The sequence below is a fragment of the Streptopelia decaocto genome (genome assembly GCF_964273445.1).
Source record: "Streptopelia decaocto genome assembly, chromosome: 13".
Taxonomy (NCBI): domain Eukaryota; kingdom Metazoa; phylum Chordata; class Aves; order Columbiformes; family Columbidae; genus Streptopelia; species Streptopelia decaocto.
Window position 1 is genome coordinate 380,723 of NC_138668.1, and position 19,838 is coordinate 400,560.

At 48.1% G+C, this 19,838-nt stretch overlaps 1 protein-coding gene across 3 annotated transcripts in view; it reads left to right on the top strand.

Annotated features, from left to right (window-relative positions):
• Window positions 1-330: 330 nt before the first annotated feature.
• LMTK2 (lemur tyrosine kinase 2) overlaps window positions 331-19,838 on the top strand; it is a 39,879-nt gene continuing 20,371 nt past the window's right edge. For 2 of the 3 annotated variants that reach the window (XM_082064353.1, XM_082064355.1), the window contains exons 1-6: window positions 331-817; window positions 14,857-14,978; window positions 15,754-15,916; window positions 17,510-17,583; window positions 18,074-18,192; window positions 19,565-19,652. In XM_082064353.1, the coding sequence (XP_081920479.1) occupies window positions 667-817; window positions 14,857-14,978; window positions 15,754-15,916; window positions 17,510-17,583; window positions 18,074-18,192; window positions 19,565-19,652 (717 nt within the window). In that variant the 5' untranslated portion in view covers window positions 331-666. The remainder of the gene's footprint in view (window positions 818-14,856; window positions 14,979-15,753; window positions 15,917-17,509; window positions 17,584-18,073; window positions 18,193-19,564; window positions 19,653-19,838) is intronic. The other variant, XM_082064354.1, reaches the window with a different exon arrangement.

Here is a 19,838-nt window from a genome sequence, read left to right on the forward strand (position 1 = left end):
CATTTACCAAGGTCATTTCCAGCCTTGGACTCGCACGGGCTGCAGAGCGCTCGTGTCCGTTCCGTGTCTAACCCCCGGACTGCCCTTGGCCCGGGCGCGCGTTCCCCGCGGGCTCGGCGGGCGGACGCCGCGCCTGCAGGCGGCGCTGTTCGCGCTCTCCCGCGTGCCCTGCGCACGGGCTCAGCCAAGCCCCGCCTCCTGCTCCCGCCCTCGGGAACGGCGTCGCCAGCCGGTTGGTGGAGCGCGCCTTCAATCAGAGGGAAACTCCGTCCTCCTCCCGCCGTCCGAAGCACGGCGTTCTCGCGCCCGCAGCCTCCGCTTGCCCTAGCTGGCCCTGTGCGGAGTGACTGGCTGATCTAGCTGTCAATCACGGATTAGCCCCGTCCCAGCCAGTGGTCCCCCCTCCTGAGCGTGAGGCGCGGGTTGATTGGCGCATCAGGCTGTCGATCAACAGCGCGCTCCACCCCCTCCCGGTCAGGTAGCCCGGAAGATGGCGGCGGCGGCGTCCGCAGGGGCTGGCGGGGTCCTGTGAGGGGAGCGGGGCCGATGCCGCGGGCGGCCGCGCCGCGCAGGCGGGGGGCAGCGGCTGCCGCGGGGGCTCACCGGAGACGCTGAGAACCTCGGGCCCCTCGTTCGGCGCCGAGCCGCGGGCCGGCAGCGGAGGGCATGCAGCAGCGCGGGGGGCTCGGCGGGGCTGCCGGGCGGCGGGGGGGCGGCCCGCTGCCCCTCGGGCCCCTGCGCCCGCTCGGGCTCGTCCTCCTGCTGTCGCTTCTCTCGGGGAGCGGCGGGGCGGCTCCGCTTCCGCGAGCAGGTGCAGGTGAGGCGCGGGCGGGGGCGGCTCCGCGGCGGGGCCTGCGGGGGAAGCGCGGGAGCGGGGCGGCCGCGGCCCGCGGGGCCGGTGGGGCGGGCCCGGGGCGCGCTGGTGGCGGAGCGGGGGGACTGCGGGTGTCGCGGTCCCCGTCCCTCCCCCGTGCTGCCGCAGGGCTCCGCGCCGGAGCGCCGGGAGGGGCTCGGCGGCGGACGGGGCTCCGCGGCTCGGCGGCGGACGGGGCTCCGCGGCTCGGCGGCGGACGGGGCTCCGCGGCTCGGCGGCGGACGGGGCTCCGCGGCTCGGCGGCGGACGGGGCTCCGCGGCTCGGCGGCGGACGGGGCTCCGCGGCTCGGCGGCGGACGGGGCTCCGCGGCTCGGCGCGCTGCGGCTCCCGCCTGCCGGGCACGGCCGGTGCCTGTGGGGGAGCGATAGCCCGCTCTGCGTATCTCGGTTTCCTTCGGTTGAACTGCGTGCTTGTGCTCCCTCCGTGTTTACCCGCATACGTTATTTCTATAGTGGCTTCCGCTCGAACCTGTACAGACCGCGGCGTGATTTTTCGTATTTTGACAGTGAATCACTGGGACTCCCGTTCCTGGGTGGAGGCTCCTCAGGGCACACGGTGCTTCCCCGCTTTCCGGTCAGATTAGTCGGATTCCACCCGCCCCTCTCTCCCAGTCTCTCTAAATAGTCATGTAGTTCACATTTATTTGTCTCTTATGTTAGGTAACGCCAACTTCCTTCTATTTTCTTGCTTGTTTTCCTGTTTATCTTCAAAGCACAAGCTAAAAAATACGTCCTCTCAATTGTATGAGTTACTGATCAGAGGTTTATTAGTACTGATAGTTAACAACCATAAAAAGAGTTCTTTTTGATATTTCGCTGGGGCTTGCAAGCACAACATGGCACTGGGACTGGGTTTTGTTAGGTTTGGTCTGAATGTGTACTGGGATTCAGTTCTGGCCGTGAGGAGCAGAAGTAGACAGTATGTCCAGGAGGAGGAGGAGGTGCACTGAGAGATCTGAAGCGCAGAGATTAGGCAATTTGGCTGCTGTTCCACAGAAAGTATCAAAACTGGGAGCGGAACCCTTGCTGCCTTTATTTTTGGACCTATGCCTCTCTCCCAATTATTTTTGTTCCCAAGAACAATTCTGAATTGTTTAAGAGTTCCTCCCTCTGTCAGCCTTCTCTTAGGTCGTTCTTAGTTTCTGTAAAAGTGCTCTGAAAAAAGAGAAAACTATCAGTTAAATCTGTATTTCCTTTGAGATGAAATGATAATTTTCTCATATATTTGTATTTACTTAAAGTTTTTTGAAATAATATTAACTTGTCATCAAATTGCAAGTAGCACAGCAGAATCACTTCTGTGTAGACGTCTTTTCCACCTTTTCTGTGTCTTACTTTTCCTGAAATGTGGTTAATTTTTCTGTTTACAGGCTGATGTCAGAGTATCTGCATCAAATAGTCTCTTTTAAATCTTTTTTAAATAAAAACTCCTCTTTGCTGCGAGAATGATGCTATATCACACAGTATGTTTGGGATTGGAAGGGACCTCAAAAGCTCATCCAGTGCAATCCCCCCATGGAGCAGGAACGCCCAGGTGAGGTCGCACAGGAACATGTCCAGCAGGGTTTTGAATGTCTCCAGAGAAGGAGACTCCACAACGTCCCTGGGCAGCCTGTTCCAGGCTCTGTCACCCTTACTGAGAAGAAGTTTCTTCCCAAATATACCTTCTCAAATATACCTTACAAAGCTGGGAGATTAAAGCATAACATCCATGACACTGGTAAAAACTGAGTTCTCAGAATGAAAAGTTGATTGGACAAAAATACAAGAGGTAGAATTAAAGTGTTGTGGGTTTTTTTCATTTATTTTTTTAGAGACCGAATCAGGTATGTTAAGTGCAGTACTGCTAGGAGAAGTACCTATGATGTTGTAATACTGGACCAGTACAAAATTAATGAGGTATTGTAATTTTATGTGTTGTCTTGGGTTATAACTTCAGTCCAAAGTATGTATACAGGGGATGTTATCTGAAGTTTAGCAAACTGTGCCAGATCCTGTAATTGGAAACCCAGTGAACTCTGGGAAATGGAACTGCCACTTTCTACTGTATCAGTGCCCAAATAGTAAAAAACTACGTATTTGGATTATTTTATTTACAGATATTTAGAATTTAAACCTTGAAGACCTCAAGAACTTTGGCAGCTTCTACAGTTCACCACAGTGCACAGTTTGATAGGACTTGTAAACTTATGAATAGTTGAATGGGCTTTTTGCAAAATAATTACTAACTGGTTTCAGAATTACTTCAGTGTCCCGCAGTTCTTTACCTAGCAAGAAAGATTGCTTCTTGACCATGGAAAACCAGCTCATTGCCCTGAGCTGGTTACAAGAAAGGTGGGAATCCACAGAGAAAGAGGAAGATGGCTGTAGTTGTTGTAGTGAACTTTGCAGAATGGTTCATGGAATGTACCAATAATAAATTAACTTCTCTTTTGAGGAGGAAGCTGGAAAGCAGGAAGCGTTGGTGGGCAGGTTGCAGCAAGGCTGGACTGGATTCTGAGTTCAGAACGGCTCCGTCTCGTGGGGCTGCTGTGGGAGGATGCCGGGTGGATGGCCGGGGAGCTCCCGGGGCCTTGATCGACATGAACGGTGCTGCTCCTTTTAGACGTGGCTTTGTGGTGCTTGCAGGTGAAGGTGTGCATTGATGATGTGTTCTGTACTCGTCTTGCATTTTCGAGATTGTATTTCTAAACTCATTTAAGGTTTTTTTTTTACTTTCCAACAATAAGGAGAGGAGGTAAAGGAAATAAGGCTTTAACTGTTCCCCTGGTAGGGTTCATAGCAATTATGTAGAAAATAAGAAAAACAAGATGCTGAAGATGCTAGGAGCTAAAAATAGTTTGACCAACTTAGATTTAATTTATTCTGTGAATGGAAAAGGGGGGCACTGCTATGTACTGTGATAGTTCTGAATTCAAGGTTTCACTTTATGCGGGAGGTGGGAGCTGAGGGCAAGTCTACTGGGACGTGGTGCGTAGAATGAAGTGCAGTTATTTTGAGCCTGTGGAGCATTAGTGATTTTCACCTGAATGCACCAGGCTGAGGTGACTTCCACTTTCGGAACTGCGTGGCTGAAGGAGGCCATTGGGAGCCCCTCTTCAGCCAAACGTAGTGCATTATAATCTGTCATGTCTGCTTTACTGTGCTAAAGCTTTGCGTTTACATTCAGACTCTTGTTCTGTTCTTCTGACTTGGATTTCCATGCTTGACCTTAGTTCAGTTGCCTCTCTCAGAAAGCTGAAAATATTAATCAAAGGTGTGTGATGTCAGCCAAAGTATTTCCATCATTTCTGTGCTATATGAAGTTTTTGCAAATACAGAGTAACAGGGACTCAAAAGTCCTCGTTTTCCTGTAAAGCGTGAATGGGTGGTAGCATTTTTAGCAAGCATGGTCACTTTTACGTTGGTGGTGAACTCCATCGTCCATTCGCTGAAGTTGAGGCAGCTGGACTGGTGCCTTTGCGCTTTCTTGGTTTGTGCTGAGGACCTCAGGTCTGGGACTTCTCTCCTGGACCAGTTGAGTGTCGTGGCAGAGAGTCCTTGGAGCTTGGTCATGTACGATCCAGGAAAAGACGCTTATAAATTGGTACATAGTATCTGGAGGCATCCATCTAGAGCATCTAGATGTTCATGCAGCTGTATCTAGCATAGTCAGCTGGCCATAGATGTCAAGTTAAAACACTGAGATTAAGTAATCGCTTCCTTTTATTTGTTAAGGTGAGTTCTGTAGCGTATATATACTCTTGGGGATATTGCTGCTTTTGAGTTGCTTTGGCTTGATGTTTCAGTTGGAGTTCTGTCAGACTGGGGCCCTGTTGTGGTTGTGGCCTGTGGCTTGGAACAATGTAAATAAACGTCTGTGACACTTGCACATAATGAGAAAAGCAATTTTCTAAGCATATGCAAGTTAGGGACTCGGGCCACTTGAAGTTAAGAAAAATCTTGCCTGTAAAGTTGGGATTTTAATTAGTGATTTGTACTTTTCGTGGGAGTGGTCTGTTGTTCCTCGCCCTTTCAAACGTGAAACTTGTTTACTTCGCACTGTATTTCTTTTTCTAAGTTTCCATCCCAGACGCCTAAGAATTGCAGAGCTGGAGCTGCTGGGTCGCCTTTTGCCTTTGGTGCTGTCGGTGGGTCTGTGCCGGCTGGAGGCCGCCGCGGCGCCCTGGCCTGCGGGGACGCTCCGCGCGAGGCTTCGTTCGCCTCCTCTGGCTGTGAAGCGTCTGGGCTTTGCTACAGCCAAACAGCATTATAGGAGGAGGTCATTTTCTGAGGTGGTTTCTCACATCTCGAGTGCTTGGGTGTATTGGATCGTTCCGGAGGTGTCACTGCAGCACAGTAAGGTAGCGCCGAGCAGAGACGTCCAGAGCTGTGGTGCTGTAGCACCAAGTGCAGGTCATTAGTTTGGAAGGGCCCATTAGTTAGTGCTGATTTTGCCCAGGATCCTGTATAAAAAAGGAGCGTGTATTACACGGTGAGATCCAGCCTTCTATTTGAAGAGCACAGAAGGTAAATTTGTACTTTTGGGGGCTGCTGAACCGCTGTCAGGCAAGCAGGAGTGGCGGTGGTTCTCTGGTTTGGTCTCGGTCACGGTCCAGGTGTGGTTGACGGGCGGGATGAAGGGCCCTGCAGCCAGCGTGGTGCCAGCGCTGCACAAGCTGTCGTTCTCTGCTTCACTCCCAGTGCTCCGGTTCTGCCGCAGGACAGCACGTGGCGTACTGGAGTCTTCCGTAGACTTTATTTTGAGTCTGTCTTTGTTCAGTGTGTGTATCTCGTATTGGGAGAGTGATATGGTTCTGGATACAATTTGCAATATCTTCAATGCTTTTATTGCTCTGTATAAACTCTTTGTTTTCATTATACTGGTGTTATGAAAAATCTTGAGCAAAGTCAGTGATAGTAGAAACATTTTGAGACACTTTTACAATGGGAAGTGTCCAAAGTGTGTCAGGATAGCTGTTGCCATCTACATGCATAGTTTAAGCACGACCTGTATATGTCGAGGTGTTGTGCCACATATAGCTCAGGCACGGTGATGGTGAGAAGCAACTTATGTCAGTGAATTGTCTTCTGAGGGGTTTTCAGTATGAAATGCCGGTACAAAGCAACACCTTGTCCAACACTACTAGACTTACAAAATCTTCCTTAGTGGAAAGGAAACATCACGGAAGTGACGTAATAGTGACGTGGCTTTTTTTAGGACTATCTTTGCAACCGGAGACTTTTTTGGTATGAAAGAACTGTAGAAAATGAAACAGTAGACTTTTGATTCCTGACTTTTAAGCTTTCAGCCTGTAGACTAGATCCAGCTCTCCAAAATCAGTCATTCATCCTGGGGTCCATTCTTCTTCCCAGGGATCCTTCAGCTATGAATAGGGATGAGAAATAGAGCTCAATGAGCTCATTTGGCAAAATGCTGCTGCTTGCTTTCTCACATTTCTCAACCTGATCATCCATCAGTTGTAAATGCATCTACTGTAAAACCAGGATTCTAGAAAATCCCATCATATGAAGGTTACATGTATGGATTCCTTTCACATGAACAGAAATAAATTAGTCTCTTCAAAACCAATGTATCTTAATAGGTTGTGTTCCTGCCAAAGGGTGGGGGAAGGAGATACTGATGGTTTGCTTTCCCTACTGCAGGTACTCCCTATGGCTGGAGATACCATGACGTGTAATCTCCTCACGTTTCTTTAACTGGTGTAAAGAACGCGCAGCTCCCGTGGCTCACTGTGGGAGCAATGCTGTAGCGGCTGCGAGCGTGCTGTGCTGGAGCAGGAGCTGCCAAAGCCAGCATCGAGCAGTGCAGGGTGCTCTGCAGGACTGGGCTGTGTGTCTGTGTGTATATATATATGTATATATACACAGGCACACTTAAGAATCAGATCATACCTTTGCAAGATGATAATGCTACCCAGATTTTCCAGAAACACTGCCATGAAGGCATAGGATACATAATTATTTAGCACGTGTATTTTTTACCTTTTCTTAAGATGCCTTTGTGCAAACTTGAGACTCTGACACTGAAACTTCAAACAGATCTCACTCTGTAAACACTTGAAGTACCAGCCTATATTTAGTCCTTATTAAAATTGAGCAGCATGCTGTTGTGTGAGTAATTCTTTGACATTAGTGGGAAGGCTGGTAGCATAATAGGACAGAAATGCAGAACTAACCCCAGCTCCCAGTGTTACTCGCTGCTAACTGTGCAGCCAGCACTCGGGCCAGGACGGGCGCTCAGAGCGGCCGAGGACCGGAGCTGTGTTGTTCCGGGGTGCCGTACGACGTGAGGATCCACGTTGCCCCGGTATTCTCGCCGTAGGATACGGAACCTGTGCCGCCCTGGCATGCCAAGTGGACTCCAGCAGCTGTACAAGCTCATTTGAAGCACACTGCAAATTTAGGGGAGCAGGGGGTGAAACAGTTTGAAAAAGCGTTGGCTTAGATTGCAGGACAGGCTTCTTGCATTCTTCATGAGGACTGAGATTGTTTGCCACGAATTGTTGGCTTACAGAGTTACACATCAGGTTGTGATATGAAGTATCTAATGTTTCTTCTTGACAGAATCGTAACTGACTGCATCAGGACAGTAATGATTTCAGGGTCTCTTGTCCACAAAACACATTAACTACGAAACTGGCTTTTGTCACTTTAGAAACATACGCAGAACACAAGGGGGGTTGAAGGAGTGTGCCAGGGCGGGTTCCTTATTGCTTCATGGGGAAGATCTGCAGGAAATTGCCGCTTGCTGTCCTCATTACCTTTCCCATTGAAGATTAACTGCCTAAAGAAGAAAAGCTGGTGTTTTTTTCACAAGAACTGTCTGTGCACACGTTGACCTTTCATCCTACCCACCTTCCTGGTGAGGGACCTAGGGGATAAGGTAGGGATTGCAATGGGCATGTCGAGTAAAGGGGTGACGTTTCACAGTAACAGAGTAACCTGTATGTGATTTTTGATTTGATTTGATTCTTTTGTGTTGCTGCATGACCTCTGAAACTCTTGTCATCTTACCAGTGTCTTTCTAAGCATTTGGTTTAGGCCATGTAACACAATTCAGATTTAGGCAGGAAATAGTTTTATTGACTGTTAACTACTACTTCTTGTATTCAGAAAGATTAAATAGCGGTGTGCACAAGTAACTTGGCCAGCTGTAGTTTTAAGTACTTGAGACTGTATCTGGTAATTAGGATTTTCCATAGCTGTAAGGAAGAAGGAAAGATAAAAATAAAATTTTGCATACAGATACATTTGTAATATCCATACTGAAGGTTACTTCTCTTAGTTACGCAATCTTTGCATTATCCAGTAGAAAGATAATGATGTCATGAGATTATAGGCTTTTGAAATAACTTTCTGCAATAAATAAAATTATCAATAGCTTATTCTGGATTTTTATTTTTTTCCAACTTTATAAACACTTCTGTTTTCTTCGAATGGAAGTAAGTGTTATACCAAAAATGTGAACCCTGAAGCGTTTGGGAATGAGCTGAGGACCCCATTGAAGCTCCTTCGGAGGGCTGGATGTGTCTGTCCTCAGGGCTGTGCTGGCTGACAGAGCACGTCCAGTCTGCTTGAAGTGCTTCGGGCGTTTGGAAAGTTCGTTTTCATTAAGGTGCTGCTATTATGTTAAGGACGTCAAGTCAACGAAAGTCGTCTGGGGTCTTGGCAGTGTTTTGTCGCCCCGTGCGGGTAGCGGTCGTTCCGATCACAGGGCCGACTGGGGTTTGGAGCGCCCCATCCGAAATTCTCTTTTTGTTTTCCGAAGAGTGTCTGGAGTGCAAACAACACTACTCAAAACTTGTGTTAGTTTTTGTTTGCTTGTGCTGTGTCGTAGCTGAGAGTTGATGGTGATTTGAATGCAGTTGTAATATAGCATTTTAAAGCCTATCGTAATATAGCATTGCACAACTAAATGATGGTACTGCACACTTCTCTGCTGAAACTTATTCTCAAAACTGAGTCTGGTTTCGGCTCAGTTGTTAAATGAAGCATAGCAGGAAAAAATTGAGATGATGGAATGAGGTAACTAATGGAATGTGTTCTTCAGGGCTTTTTTTGTGGAATACAGGAGCTACAGTGCATGTTGTGCTTTACTGTGTCACACGAGTCAGCCATTACCCGACAGATGTGCCTGAAATTGCTTTAGTATTCTCCTGTTACCTGTTGGCTTTCAGAATTTACAGACCTGCTTGTATCTCTGTTGGGTTTGTGCCTATTAGCAGCAAATCTCTGCAGATTTCAGGAGTAAATAAATGCAGGAGAAATGCTTTGTGGAGAAAAGATAATGATCTGAACCTGGCTGGTGAAGAACCGGGTAGGAGTGGAGAACGCTTTCCCACTTAATTGCTAGCACAGGAGAGAATGACAGCATGATGTAGGGAAGTCAGGATGGCTTCTAAAACCATCCTAATAAGGGTGATATTACACTTCTTAATTTGGTTACGTTAGTATCTGCTGAACGCAGAGTAAGCGATGAAGCTTATGAAAGATACTGCAGAAGTGGCAAGGGAGCAGAGTTAGATTTGGTCATTCCTTATTATTTTAAAGGCAGCTCTGTTCTGCCTTGGTGTTGTGAGCTAACGTCTCAGTTCACGATCATATAATTTGCGGGTGTCCAAGAGCCAGTTAAAGTGATTGCTGTCACCCTGGGTTTGTGCTGGAAGCAGTTCCAGCTGTCCGTGCAGAAATGCCATCTAGAGAGCTGCTCTGGAGAGAAAGAGGCTCTTGTGCAGCGGGGCTGTTGTCGCATAGCAACTACTGTGCTCAGAGCTTCACGTCAGATGCTCCCTTCAAGTTCACTGTTCCCTAATCATGCTTAATTTATCTGGGCCTTGCGCTGCCTTTATCGCAGCAGTGAATGTCTTTTGGTGGTGTACTCAGTAATGTCACTCACGTACATTTACTTTTCTTTTTCCCCAAGCTTAGAACTGTATGTATTTAGCCCTATTTCCTGAAGGTTGAGACCTCAATGACATGATTAATCACACTGAGCCAAATTCGAGAGGGTCAGCGTTGAACCGTTGTTGTAGAAGAAAGGCAGAGCTGCGGCCCCTCGCGCGGGCAGGTGGCTTCACGGCCCCGGGGCGCCGAGTGGGGCTGTTGCTGGGCAGGAGCCGCGGATGGAGCTGCGGCCGTGGATGGAGCTGTGGACGCGGGGCCGTGCTGAGCAGCCCTGGATGGAGCTGCGGGGCCGTGCCGAGTGGCCGTGGATGGAGCTGTGGACGCGGGGCCGTGCCGAGCGGCCCTGGATGGAGCTGTGGATGCGGGGCCGTGCCGAGCGGCCCTGGATGGAGCTGTGGACGCGGGGCCGTGCCGAACGGCCCTGGATGGAGCTGTGGACGCGGGGCCGTGCCGAACGGCCCTGGATGGAGCTGTGGACGCGGGGCCGTGCCGAACGGCCCTGGATGGAGCTGTGGATGCGGGGCCGTGCCGAACGGCCCTGGATGGAGCTGTGGATGCGGGGCCGTGCCGAACGGCCCTGGATGGAGCTGTGGACGCGGGGCCGTGCCGAGCGGCCCTGGATGGAGCTGTGGACGCGGGGCCGTGCCGAGCGGCCCTGGATGGAGCCGCGGGCGCGGGGCCGTGCCGAGCGGCCCTGGATGGAGCTGTGGACGCGGGGCCGTGCCGAGCAGCCCTGGATGGAGCTGTGGATGCGGGGCCGTGCCGAGCGGCCGTGGATGGAGCTGTGGACGCGGGGCCGTGCCGAGCGGCCCTGGATGGAGCTGTGGACGCGGGGCCGTGCCGAGCGGCCGTGGATGGAGCTGTGGATGCGGGGCCGTGCCGAGCGGCCGTGGATGGAGCTGTGGATGCGGGGCCGTGCCGAGCGGCCCTGGATGGAGCTGTGGATGCGGGGCCGTGCCGAGCGGCCCTGGATGGAGCTGTGGATGCGGGGCCGTGCCGAGCGGCCCTGGATGGAGCTGTTGATGCGGGGCCGTGCCAAGCGGCCCTGGATGGAGCTGTTGATGCGGGGCCGTGCCGAGCGGCCCTGGATGGAGCCGCGGGGCCGTGCCGAGCGGCCCTGGATGGAGCTGTGGACGCGGGGCCGTGCCGAGCGGCCCTGGATGGAGCCGCGGGGCCGTGCCGAACGGCCCTGGATGGAGCTGTGGATGCGGGGCCGTGCCGAGCGGCCCTGGATGGAGCTGTGGATGCGGGGCCGTGCCGAGCGGCCCTGGATGGAGCCGTGGATGCGGGGCCGTGCCGAGCGGCCCTGGATGGAGCCGTGGATGCGGGGCCGTGCCGAGCGGCCCTGGATGGAGCTGTGGACGCGGGGCCGTGCCGAGCGGCCCTGGATGGAGCTGTGGATGCGGGGCCGTGCCGAGCGGCCGTGGATGGAGCCGCGGGGCCGTGCCGAGCGGCCCTGGATGGAGCCGCGGGGCCGTGCCGAGTGGCCGTGGATGGAGCAGAGGACACCATGGCCGTCTGCTGGTGTCATGGGCACGCTGGGAAACTCGACAGAGAACAAAACCGGTTCTAGTGAGAATTGTTTGGTAGTTATTGCGCTTTGGAGTCAGTGAACTACCTTATGATGGAAGTAGACTTGAAAGACACTTAGGGAGACATGGAGAATTCTGACCTATACAAATTGCTTTGAAATGTGGTTTGCATGAAAAGAACATTTTTCCACTCCTTGAAACATGCTAATACATACTGAAGTGTATGTTCTCGTGTCTATACTTGATCTGAGAATGCCAGCATAATTTGTTGTCATTGCTCCTCAGTGAGCATGTGCGTGTACTCGCCTGTGAACAGGGTTTGACTGCCGATGGGCTGTGCTCAAATGTAGATGTTAGCGCAAAACTTGCTTATCAAGTGGCAGTTTTGAGCGGTGCTGAAGAACCTGCTTCAGCAGCTGTTAATGCAGTGCCTACCTCAGCCAGGGCTTCGCCTTGTTCATCATAGCAGGCGCTTCTAAGGAGTAAAAGTCTGGACAAAACCACCACGGAATCGGTACTCCATACTGGGAGGCTTTGGGAAGAAAAAGACAGACCTTATTTTCCGTGTTGATAATTTAGGATCATCTAGATGCCATTTCAAGATGAAACATTTGCTAGCTCAGAGTTCTTTGTAGAGCATTATGTTGTGTTAATCTTGCAGTAACACATGTAGTAACACAGACACTCTGCTTCTCCTGCTTATTTTAATGTTGTAGTGATATAATCCAGGCCACCTCCTCCTGCTTAAGTAGTTTAGATATACCAGACCAAAGTAGTCTAGACTGTTTGTATTAACTGCAGGAAGCCTTATATCATTGGCGTTTTATATATACTATGTTTTGGATCTGTTCTGCAGGTTCTTTCCTAAACAACAGCTTCTGACTTCTGGATAGATATTAAGGTGTAGTGGGTTGTTACTGTGTGGGGTTACGTTAAACATGATGGGTTTTTAAATGGAGATTATATGCAGAGTAAATTTATTAAGTTCTCTACTTCTAGAATCTGTTGTGTTAAGATTCTTAACTTCTGCATTCATTATGAAATTCTAAGTGATACTCACTCGATATTTTCTAGGTTTAAATGAAAATAAAATTTACACTATATTCTAAGTTAATTAATTTCTTTCTGGTTGCTTTTTTTGGTCAGTATCTTATAATAAAGAACTGTCATTCCTTCATACTTTCACAATTTAAAACTAAAAGGCATTAAACATCTCCTACCTCTTCAGCTCCCAGTCACTTTACTAAGCTCCAGTGAATTAGTCATTGCATGGAAACAGCTGAAAAATGCAGCGAAGGTTATACTGCAGCAGATTTTTAACACTTCGTCAAACACCCGCTCCGATACTTTATCAGTGACTTCTATCACTGAATATGTATTTATGCAAGCTATTAAAATAACTTCACTTATACTAATTTTTAGCCCAATTACAGGTTGCCATCATTTCATACTTCTTTTTGAAAAAATGAATGTAAAATTAAGTGCACATTAAAAAATATCACTTATTAATGGCTGTGTGAGAGACTTCAAAGTTTCTCCAAATAGCAGTGGATTCTGTAACTCTTAGTCAGGAGCTCTTACCTGCGCGACTCATCCCAAGCGCTGTTCTGTAAGTGGTGCAGAAACTTGCCCGTGATAATCGGCATTTTTCTTGTATTAGAGCATCATTTATAACTTTGTTTGTGACATTTTGCTTTTAGAAGTTTAGATGGCTTCCATTTTACTGAACTGTTAATGGTTAGCTGCCTCTTCAAAGGTGAGCTCTGCTTCCCTTTTTCTTTAAACTTCATTACTTTATCCAATTAATTGCTGTCAGTTCACACACTTCTCTTGGCAATTACAAAAGGACTGTGAGGTGACTTAATGACCAGCAGCAATAGAAGGATGTGCTCCCTTATGGGGAAGAGTGGGATTTCCATAAACCACTTAGATTTTAGGTTTGGTAAATGTGCAATTCCATTACGGAAGGAATTCCAACTGAAATAGGTTATCTTTTTGATATGAAATAGCTGAATACATGTGCAGTGGATCTAACGTGTACGATAAATGCAGCTTATGATTGTTAGTCCTCATTATGTCTCATTTTGAGTTCAATAAACCAGCAAACAGGCATAAGACAGCAGGAGCTGGGATGCTCCTGGTTGTATGTGCCGTGAGCACGTGGAACTGGGGGGTCAGAGGGGCCTCCTGGCCGGGCAGCGCCGGTGCCGGTGCCGGTGGCGTCCCCAGCGCCAGGGCGGGAGCCACCCTTCGCAGGCACGCGGGACACCTTGCGCTGGAGCAGCTAGTGCCATTGCAGTAACGGACTGCGGGGGAGTGAGCCCTGGCCAGGCCTTGAGAAGAGGCACTAAGCTTGAAAGTGGTGAAGGAGATGTTGAGAAATGGCTCCAAGTTTCGGTAGAGGCTGGTCAGACAGACCATCCAGAAGATCCGGTGTTTGGGGCAGGGGAGAAGCTGATGAGCAGCGATAGTGCTCATCTCCTGTGGTGAACACGGAGACACTAACACTCACATTGGCCGTGCGGGCATCGGAAAGGAGACAGTGTGCCAGAAACCCAGAGTGAGAGCTTGAGAGCTTCTGTGGTGGGTTGACCCGTGGCAGCTGAGGGGCTTCCCTCGTAAGGACCTGCTCTGGAGTTGGTTTGCCAACAGCAGTCCTTGAAGACACACTAGCGATGTATCCTGTGAATAACGAAGCATGCTGTTGGTACAGTTGGTGCAGTGATCTGCTGTTGCTGACTTTCCCCGGTGCGTCTGTACGCGGGGTGGAGCGTTCGAGGGGCGCGGGGGCCTCGCTGCCGCTGGGTTGGCACGTGTTGTGGTTGTGCGGTGCGCTCACGCGTGTGTGTTCAGTGCACGGCCTGTGGTGCCTTCTCCTTTTCGTGGAGCTGGTGGTGAAGGTGAGGAAGCTGTTTGGAAATTATGTGGAGTGGTTTTGGAAAAAAAGCCTTTAAAATAATAATTTTAATTAGTAAAATCTGGTAACATATGTTTCCTCTTTTTTTTTTTCTTTGTAGTAAAGCAACCTTTTATTATTTGGTTTCAGTTAGAGCTTCAAAGGAATCTCTTACATTTTATCTAAAGCTATATTACCTGTGTGTCTGTTACAGTAATTTAGCTAATGATGCACAAAATGCTTATGTTTGTGGCCCAGGCAATTTTCAGTCTCCATAGTGAGGTTCTTCACCGTCTGAGGGAAGTGAACGTCAGTCAGCCGTTACCCTCCCCGTTTCTCGTGTTGATGGTGGCAAATGGCAACGTGCATGCACGTTATCCAGAAGACTTGCTGTAGATGAATATCAAACGTTGCGTTGAGAGCCCTCTTCAGAGGGCCTTCTCAGAGTTTTGACTGGAGCTAATGAAGCACAGACGTAGTTCAGCAGCACGTCTGTTCTGTTCAGTGTCCTCTTATTTTTGATCATATCTACAGAGTTTAATTCTCAAACTCCATCTTTGAAAGAAGTGCAGATGGGTAATATGTTTTGAAGGAACTTCTTATAATGATAAATATTTATCTAATGCTACCTACGTGTTTGTTTCTAGGAGGAGCTACAGCTGAAGTTTCCTCCTCTTTCGTGGTTCTGTCCCTGTGCGCTCTGGTAGTACTGGTAATACTGCTGGCAAACTGTGTCTCCTGCTGTAAAGACCCTGAGATAGATTTCAAGGTAAGCATCGAAGTCACACCTGTACTACGAGCGGTGTTGTTGGCTGCATTCTCATGTCCAGAACTCTTGCTTGATTCTTCGTCCCAATGCTCCGCACTTGCTGACGCTTCAGCACCACCGTACGTTCTCTCTTCTGAAACAGCCAACAACCGCATTTCTACACGCTGTGAAATCTCGCCGCAACCATTTGCTTTAAGTATTTGGTCCGTGGTGCAGTAAAGATCTTTAATGTCTTTTCAAAATCATTACTAGGTATCAGGATCAGTAATTAAACTATACCCTTGAGACAATTTTGTTGTAAAGAACCTTTTTGTTGTTTTTCTTAGTCTGCTGACGGGGTTTAAGGCACTTTTGTGGCATAAGAATACTGAACATACATACCCACTGTAGCAAAACTCCTGAGGAGAAGTTGTTACCATCAGAGAACAGTTACTTTTGGAACACAAGTTATCTGTGTTCCTAAAACTGAATTTGCTCTCACTGCTGAATATTTGACCTCGGCAGGTCATGGTAATTCATTCAAAGCTGGGGCAGCATTTAAAGTAAAAACCAAACCAGCCAACCAAGCCCCCCCCTTTTTTGTTAAAAGCAATACTTGATATTTTAATCTCTTTAAATCAGTAACAAAGTGAAAGTAAGCAGTAGAAAACTAAATATCTGTCGCTGTCCTTGGAAAAAGCTACGCCTCCTTAACATTGCTCATTCAAACGAAAATCAATGTATTGGAGCTAATTTAAGACAAAGATCAGCTTGTTTACTAAGCTGTGTTTTGCAGGAGTTTGAAGATAACTTTGACGATGAAATCGATTTCACCCCTCCGGCAGAAGACACGCCGTCGGTGCAGTCTCCGGCAGAGGTGTTCACGCTGTCCGTGCCCAGCGTTGCTCTGCCAGCTCCCGCCCAGTTTCCATCTCACGCAGGTGAGATCCCGGTTTTCAGTGAGAAACCAGAAGCAGGCAGTCGCAGTGTCAGAAATGGAGTGTAGCTCATTAGGTTCAACTTGACTGTAACAAGTTAATTGTTACAAACTTACACAAACTGAGTAAATATATTTTGTGGAGTATAGGATAAAATGTGAAATATTACTTCAAAAACGTGAACTTCCAGCAGCATGCCATGTAAGGTAGCTGAAGAGAATCCAAGTCGCTTAAAGAAACCTCTCCAGAGTGCTGTCTTTGTGGCTCTGTGTACATGAGGGCTTTGAAGGACTCTGGGGCGTTAGCGCTCCTGCTCTTCAGTGGTCACCAGCCCTCAGCCGTTAGCCCTAAAGGGAGGCACGAGGCAGTCTGAGCAGCGCTGCTGCTCCAGCTGCATCGCCTCCTTAAGGTCAGTGTAGACGTTTCGTGCTCCAAGTGTGGTGTTGCTAAGACAGCATTAGATTTCCCCGTGCGGAAGGTTTTTTGGAATGTGTTCTTTAAAAGACAGCTTTTGTCAAAGGAAACTTCAGTATCTTAGATATTTCAAGTATGGTTTAGCATAAAGGAGTTCCTATATTATACTACTTCACATATACTTTTTATGTGTATTGCTCGTGTTTCTTAATAATTAGATGTTCAGGGAAGCCTCTAGTGAAGTTTCTGTACCTACAAACTTGAAGAAACTGTCAGTGTGCCTTTGATACAAAAGAGATGTTACTTAGTGTTTTAATAAGTGAGGGGAAATTATCTGGGAATAATTTATGTCAGCTCTTCTTCGTTGCCTTAATTGTTACACCTATACTTTCAGTCACTAGAAGTTATTTTGGCAGAAGCGAGGCAGTGTGCTTGTAAGGTACACTGGCAGAGATGTGGTTGTACTGATACAACGTTGTCCCTGCTTAGGAGCGCGTTGGCGGTATATTGTGCAGCTCCAGCTGTTGTGGTGAAATGGTACTGGTATAGCTGTGGTTTGTGGAACTCAGGCTGCGGTTGGAGCGCTCAGCCAGGCGTGCTGCCGGTACCCGATGGGAGGTGCTTGCGGCTGCTCTCGGGAGCCCTGGCGGCTGGGAAGTGTCCTCCCTCCAGACAGCAGCGGGAAGTGGGGCTGAGGAGTAGAGCGGTTGGACCTTTTACCTTGAAATGGCAACTATATAACTGTAAATGTTAAAATGTACATGCAATGAGTGTTGTCTTGGGTTTTCTACTTTTGTTTCCATAGGAAGCCTTTGTAAGTAGGTTATTTACTTGACCAAACTACAGGATATGATACACTTTCATCTTGGAGCTAGAACTCAGCCTTTTTGCTTTCTTACGAAGTGTGTTAGAAAAAATCAGAAGTTTACATTTTGTGAGGAGAATGAGTGTGTTTTGTAGGGAGCGTATTCTAGTGTGATGTAGAAGCGGGGACTGAGAAAAATGTCACTTGGGTGCTGTTGTCACCGTGTTACCTTCTTACGTGATATGTGCCGAACCAGGTTTGGTGCTTCGTCTGAACGTATGCGCGTAATTGGGAGTAAATATTGCAGGAGCTTGCAGTATTTCCTCAACAGGTAGATAACTTGGGCTGTCTGAGTGGTTTAATATGTATTACGTTTATTTCTTTGTGTGTGGCAGATGGATCAAAGTCTCACGTTGCACGTCAGAGTCTAAACTACATCCAGGAAATAGGCAATGGCTGGTTCGGGAAGGTAAGGAGTTCTCTCTGTGGTGTTCTGCAGTGTGACTGATTCCCAGCAGACGAGGCTGCCGCGGTTCCTTTAAAACAGCGCTCTAAAAAACCCCACATTTAGTAGCATAGGAAAAAACTGAAGTTGAAACGAGATGTTTCATTGTATGTGTTTTTTGGCTAGTCAGTGCTGCTCTAATTTAAGTGTAGTTTCTTACCAGAGCTACTTACTAGGTAGACATTCCGCTTCCATGGATTTGAATTAATACGTTCCTGTTATTACCAATTCTTTCTAGTTAAAAAAAAATAAAATCTTAAGTGGTCTTCACTAGAAAAGACATTTTCTGAAAGTTGATGTGTAGATGGGTTGTCAAGTATGGGCGTTTAATTATCAAAGCTCCGTGCGTTGACGAAAAAGCCAGAAGATCCTTCTGACAGCGTGTTTGTGGCTCCTGCTCTTCTTTGCAGCAGCTCCCTTTCCCCAGGTTGAGGACACAGTGGTTGTCTTTCAGGTTCTGCTTGGAGAGATCTACACAGGCAGCAGCGTCGCAAGGGTCGTAGTGAAGGAGCTGAAGGCAAGCGCAGGTCCCAAGGAGCAAGAACAGTTTTTAAGAAATGGAGAACCATATTAGTAAGTAATGTTTCACAGCGCGGTTAATTATACACTTCATAAGACTGCATACGAATTGTGGACATTTCTTTTGTTCAGTGTTATTGTCTCTACTTGTCCTCCCTTGTAACTGATGTGCTTGTCTTTAGACAATGAGAATACAGTCAATCCAAAGGGAGCAAAGTTGAGTTTGTTTAGAAAAAAAAAGCAGCTCTTTAGCGAAGTGTTCGGTAGTTATTGTTCGTGATGGAAAACACGCTCGGTTCGGTTTAGCAGATTCTCTTCTACAGCTGTTTGGAACAAACTCATCATCTTGCAGACTAACCTTATGCCTAATTACCTGCCTCTGAGAACTGAGGTTTAAGGCCTGTACTTGGCTTTACTGTTAGAAGCAGGGGATCTGGCAACGCTTTGTCTGCTATCAGGCACACCTTAGTTTATTTAAAGTTTCCTTTTTCAAAAATTAAATGTAACATAGTGATAAAACTGTTTTTGTTCAGGTAGTTTGCAAGGAGGCCCATGCATACGAAAAAACGCAGGGTTACTCTAACTTTAGTCCAATAGTACTGTAGAACTGAGAAATCCTCAATCTGACTGGAAATGCCAGTGAACCAGGATTGTTTGGTGTTCTTTTCCTCTCGTGTTATGCTTGGAGGATACTTGCTTTAGGGGATCGAGCCTTTGCATATTGGAAAGGAATTTGGTATGTTAAAGGGAGTATAATTTCTCCCCCCATGTTTTGGGAATAGTGAGAATTCTCTGAAGAGCCAGCTGCCACAAATTGGTGGCTTTTGTGGATGAGTGGGAGAGGGGCACGTTGGAGCTCCCTGGACACATCTCGGTGTGTTTTACCTGAGTGTGCTCACAGGGAGCTTTCTGTTCTTCCTGCTTTCTAATGTCCTAGTTAGATTTGCATCGAGGCTTAAATTGTTGCCAGTAGTCAGAAGAAAAAAGCTCAGGCCTTCTGCTGCATTGGCACAAGCGTTTTTGAAGCAATTTAGGCAAAATAACTGAGCCGGCTGGGAGCTAACCTGGCTAAAACAAGGTTTAGACTTAGCCAGGTCAGCTCCTCAGGGCAGTTTGTGAACCAGTTGCATGCTCTGCTTTTTGGTGCCAGGGTGGCGGGAGGCTGAGTGGGACTTTTTCGTGGCAGCGCTGGATTTGTGGTTTTGAGACCTGAGTTTCAGCTGCTCTCAGTGGTAGCTGCAGCAACACAAAGAGGGTTCAAAGGTGCAAACGGAGTCGGTGGCTTTTGGATACTTGCGCGGTCTGTTCACGCTGCCCCCGCCAGTGCCATGTGCTGAAACTTCTGGTGGGGATTTCACTGTGGTGTTACGCTGCAAATCGCGTATACTGAGATCTTCCTGGATTTAACTGTGTTTTTTCCCTACAGCGTTCTTCAGCACCCGAATGTTCTCCAGTGCATCGGGCAGTGTGTGGAAGCCATTCCTTATCTCCTAGTCTTTGAGTTCTGTGACTTGGTAAGTGCGCTTATACAAAAGGCTGCAGTTGCTTTTCCACCGGTGTAAATTGTATCAGGTGTACTCACTGCCCTTCGCTCATCGAGGGATTTGCTTTGTTTTTGGGAAACTTTCTGAATACGCAGAATTTCAGCAGACAGACAGCAAGTGTCACGTTTTGTTTATAACTCTTTTCGCTGTGTAAGT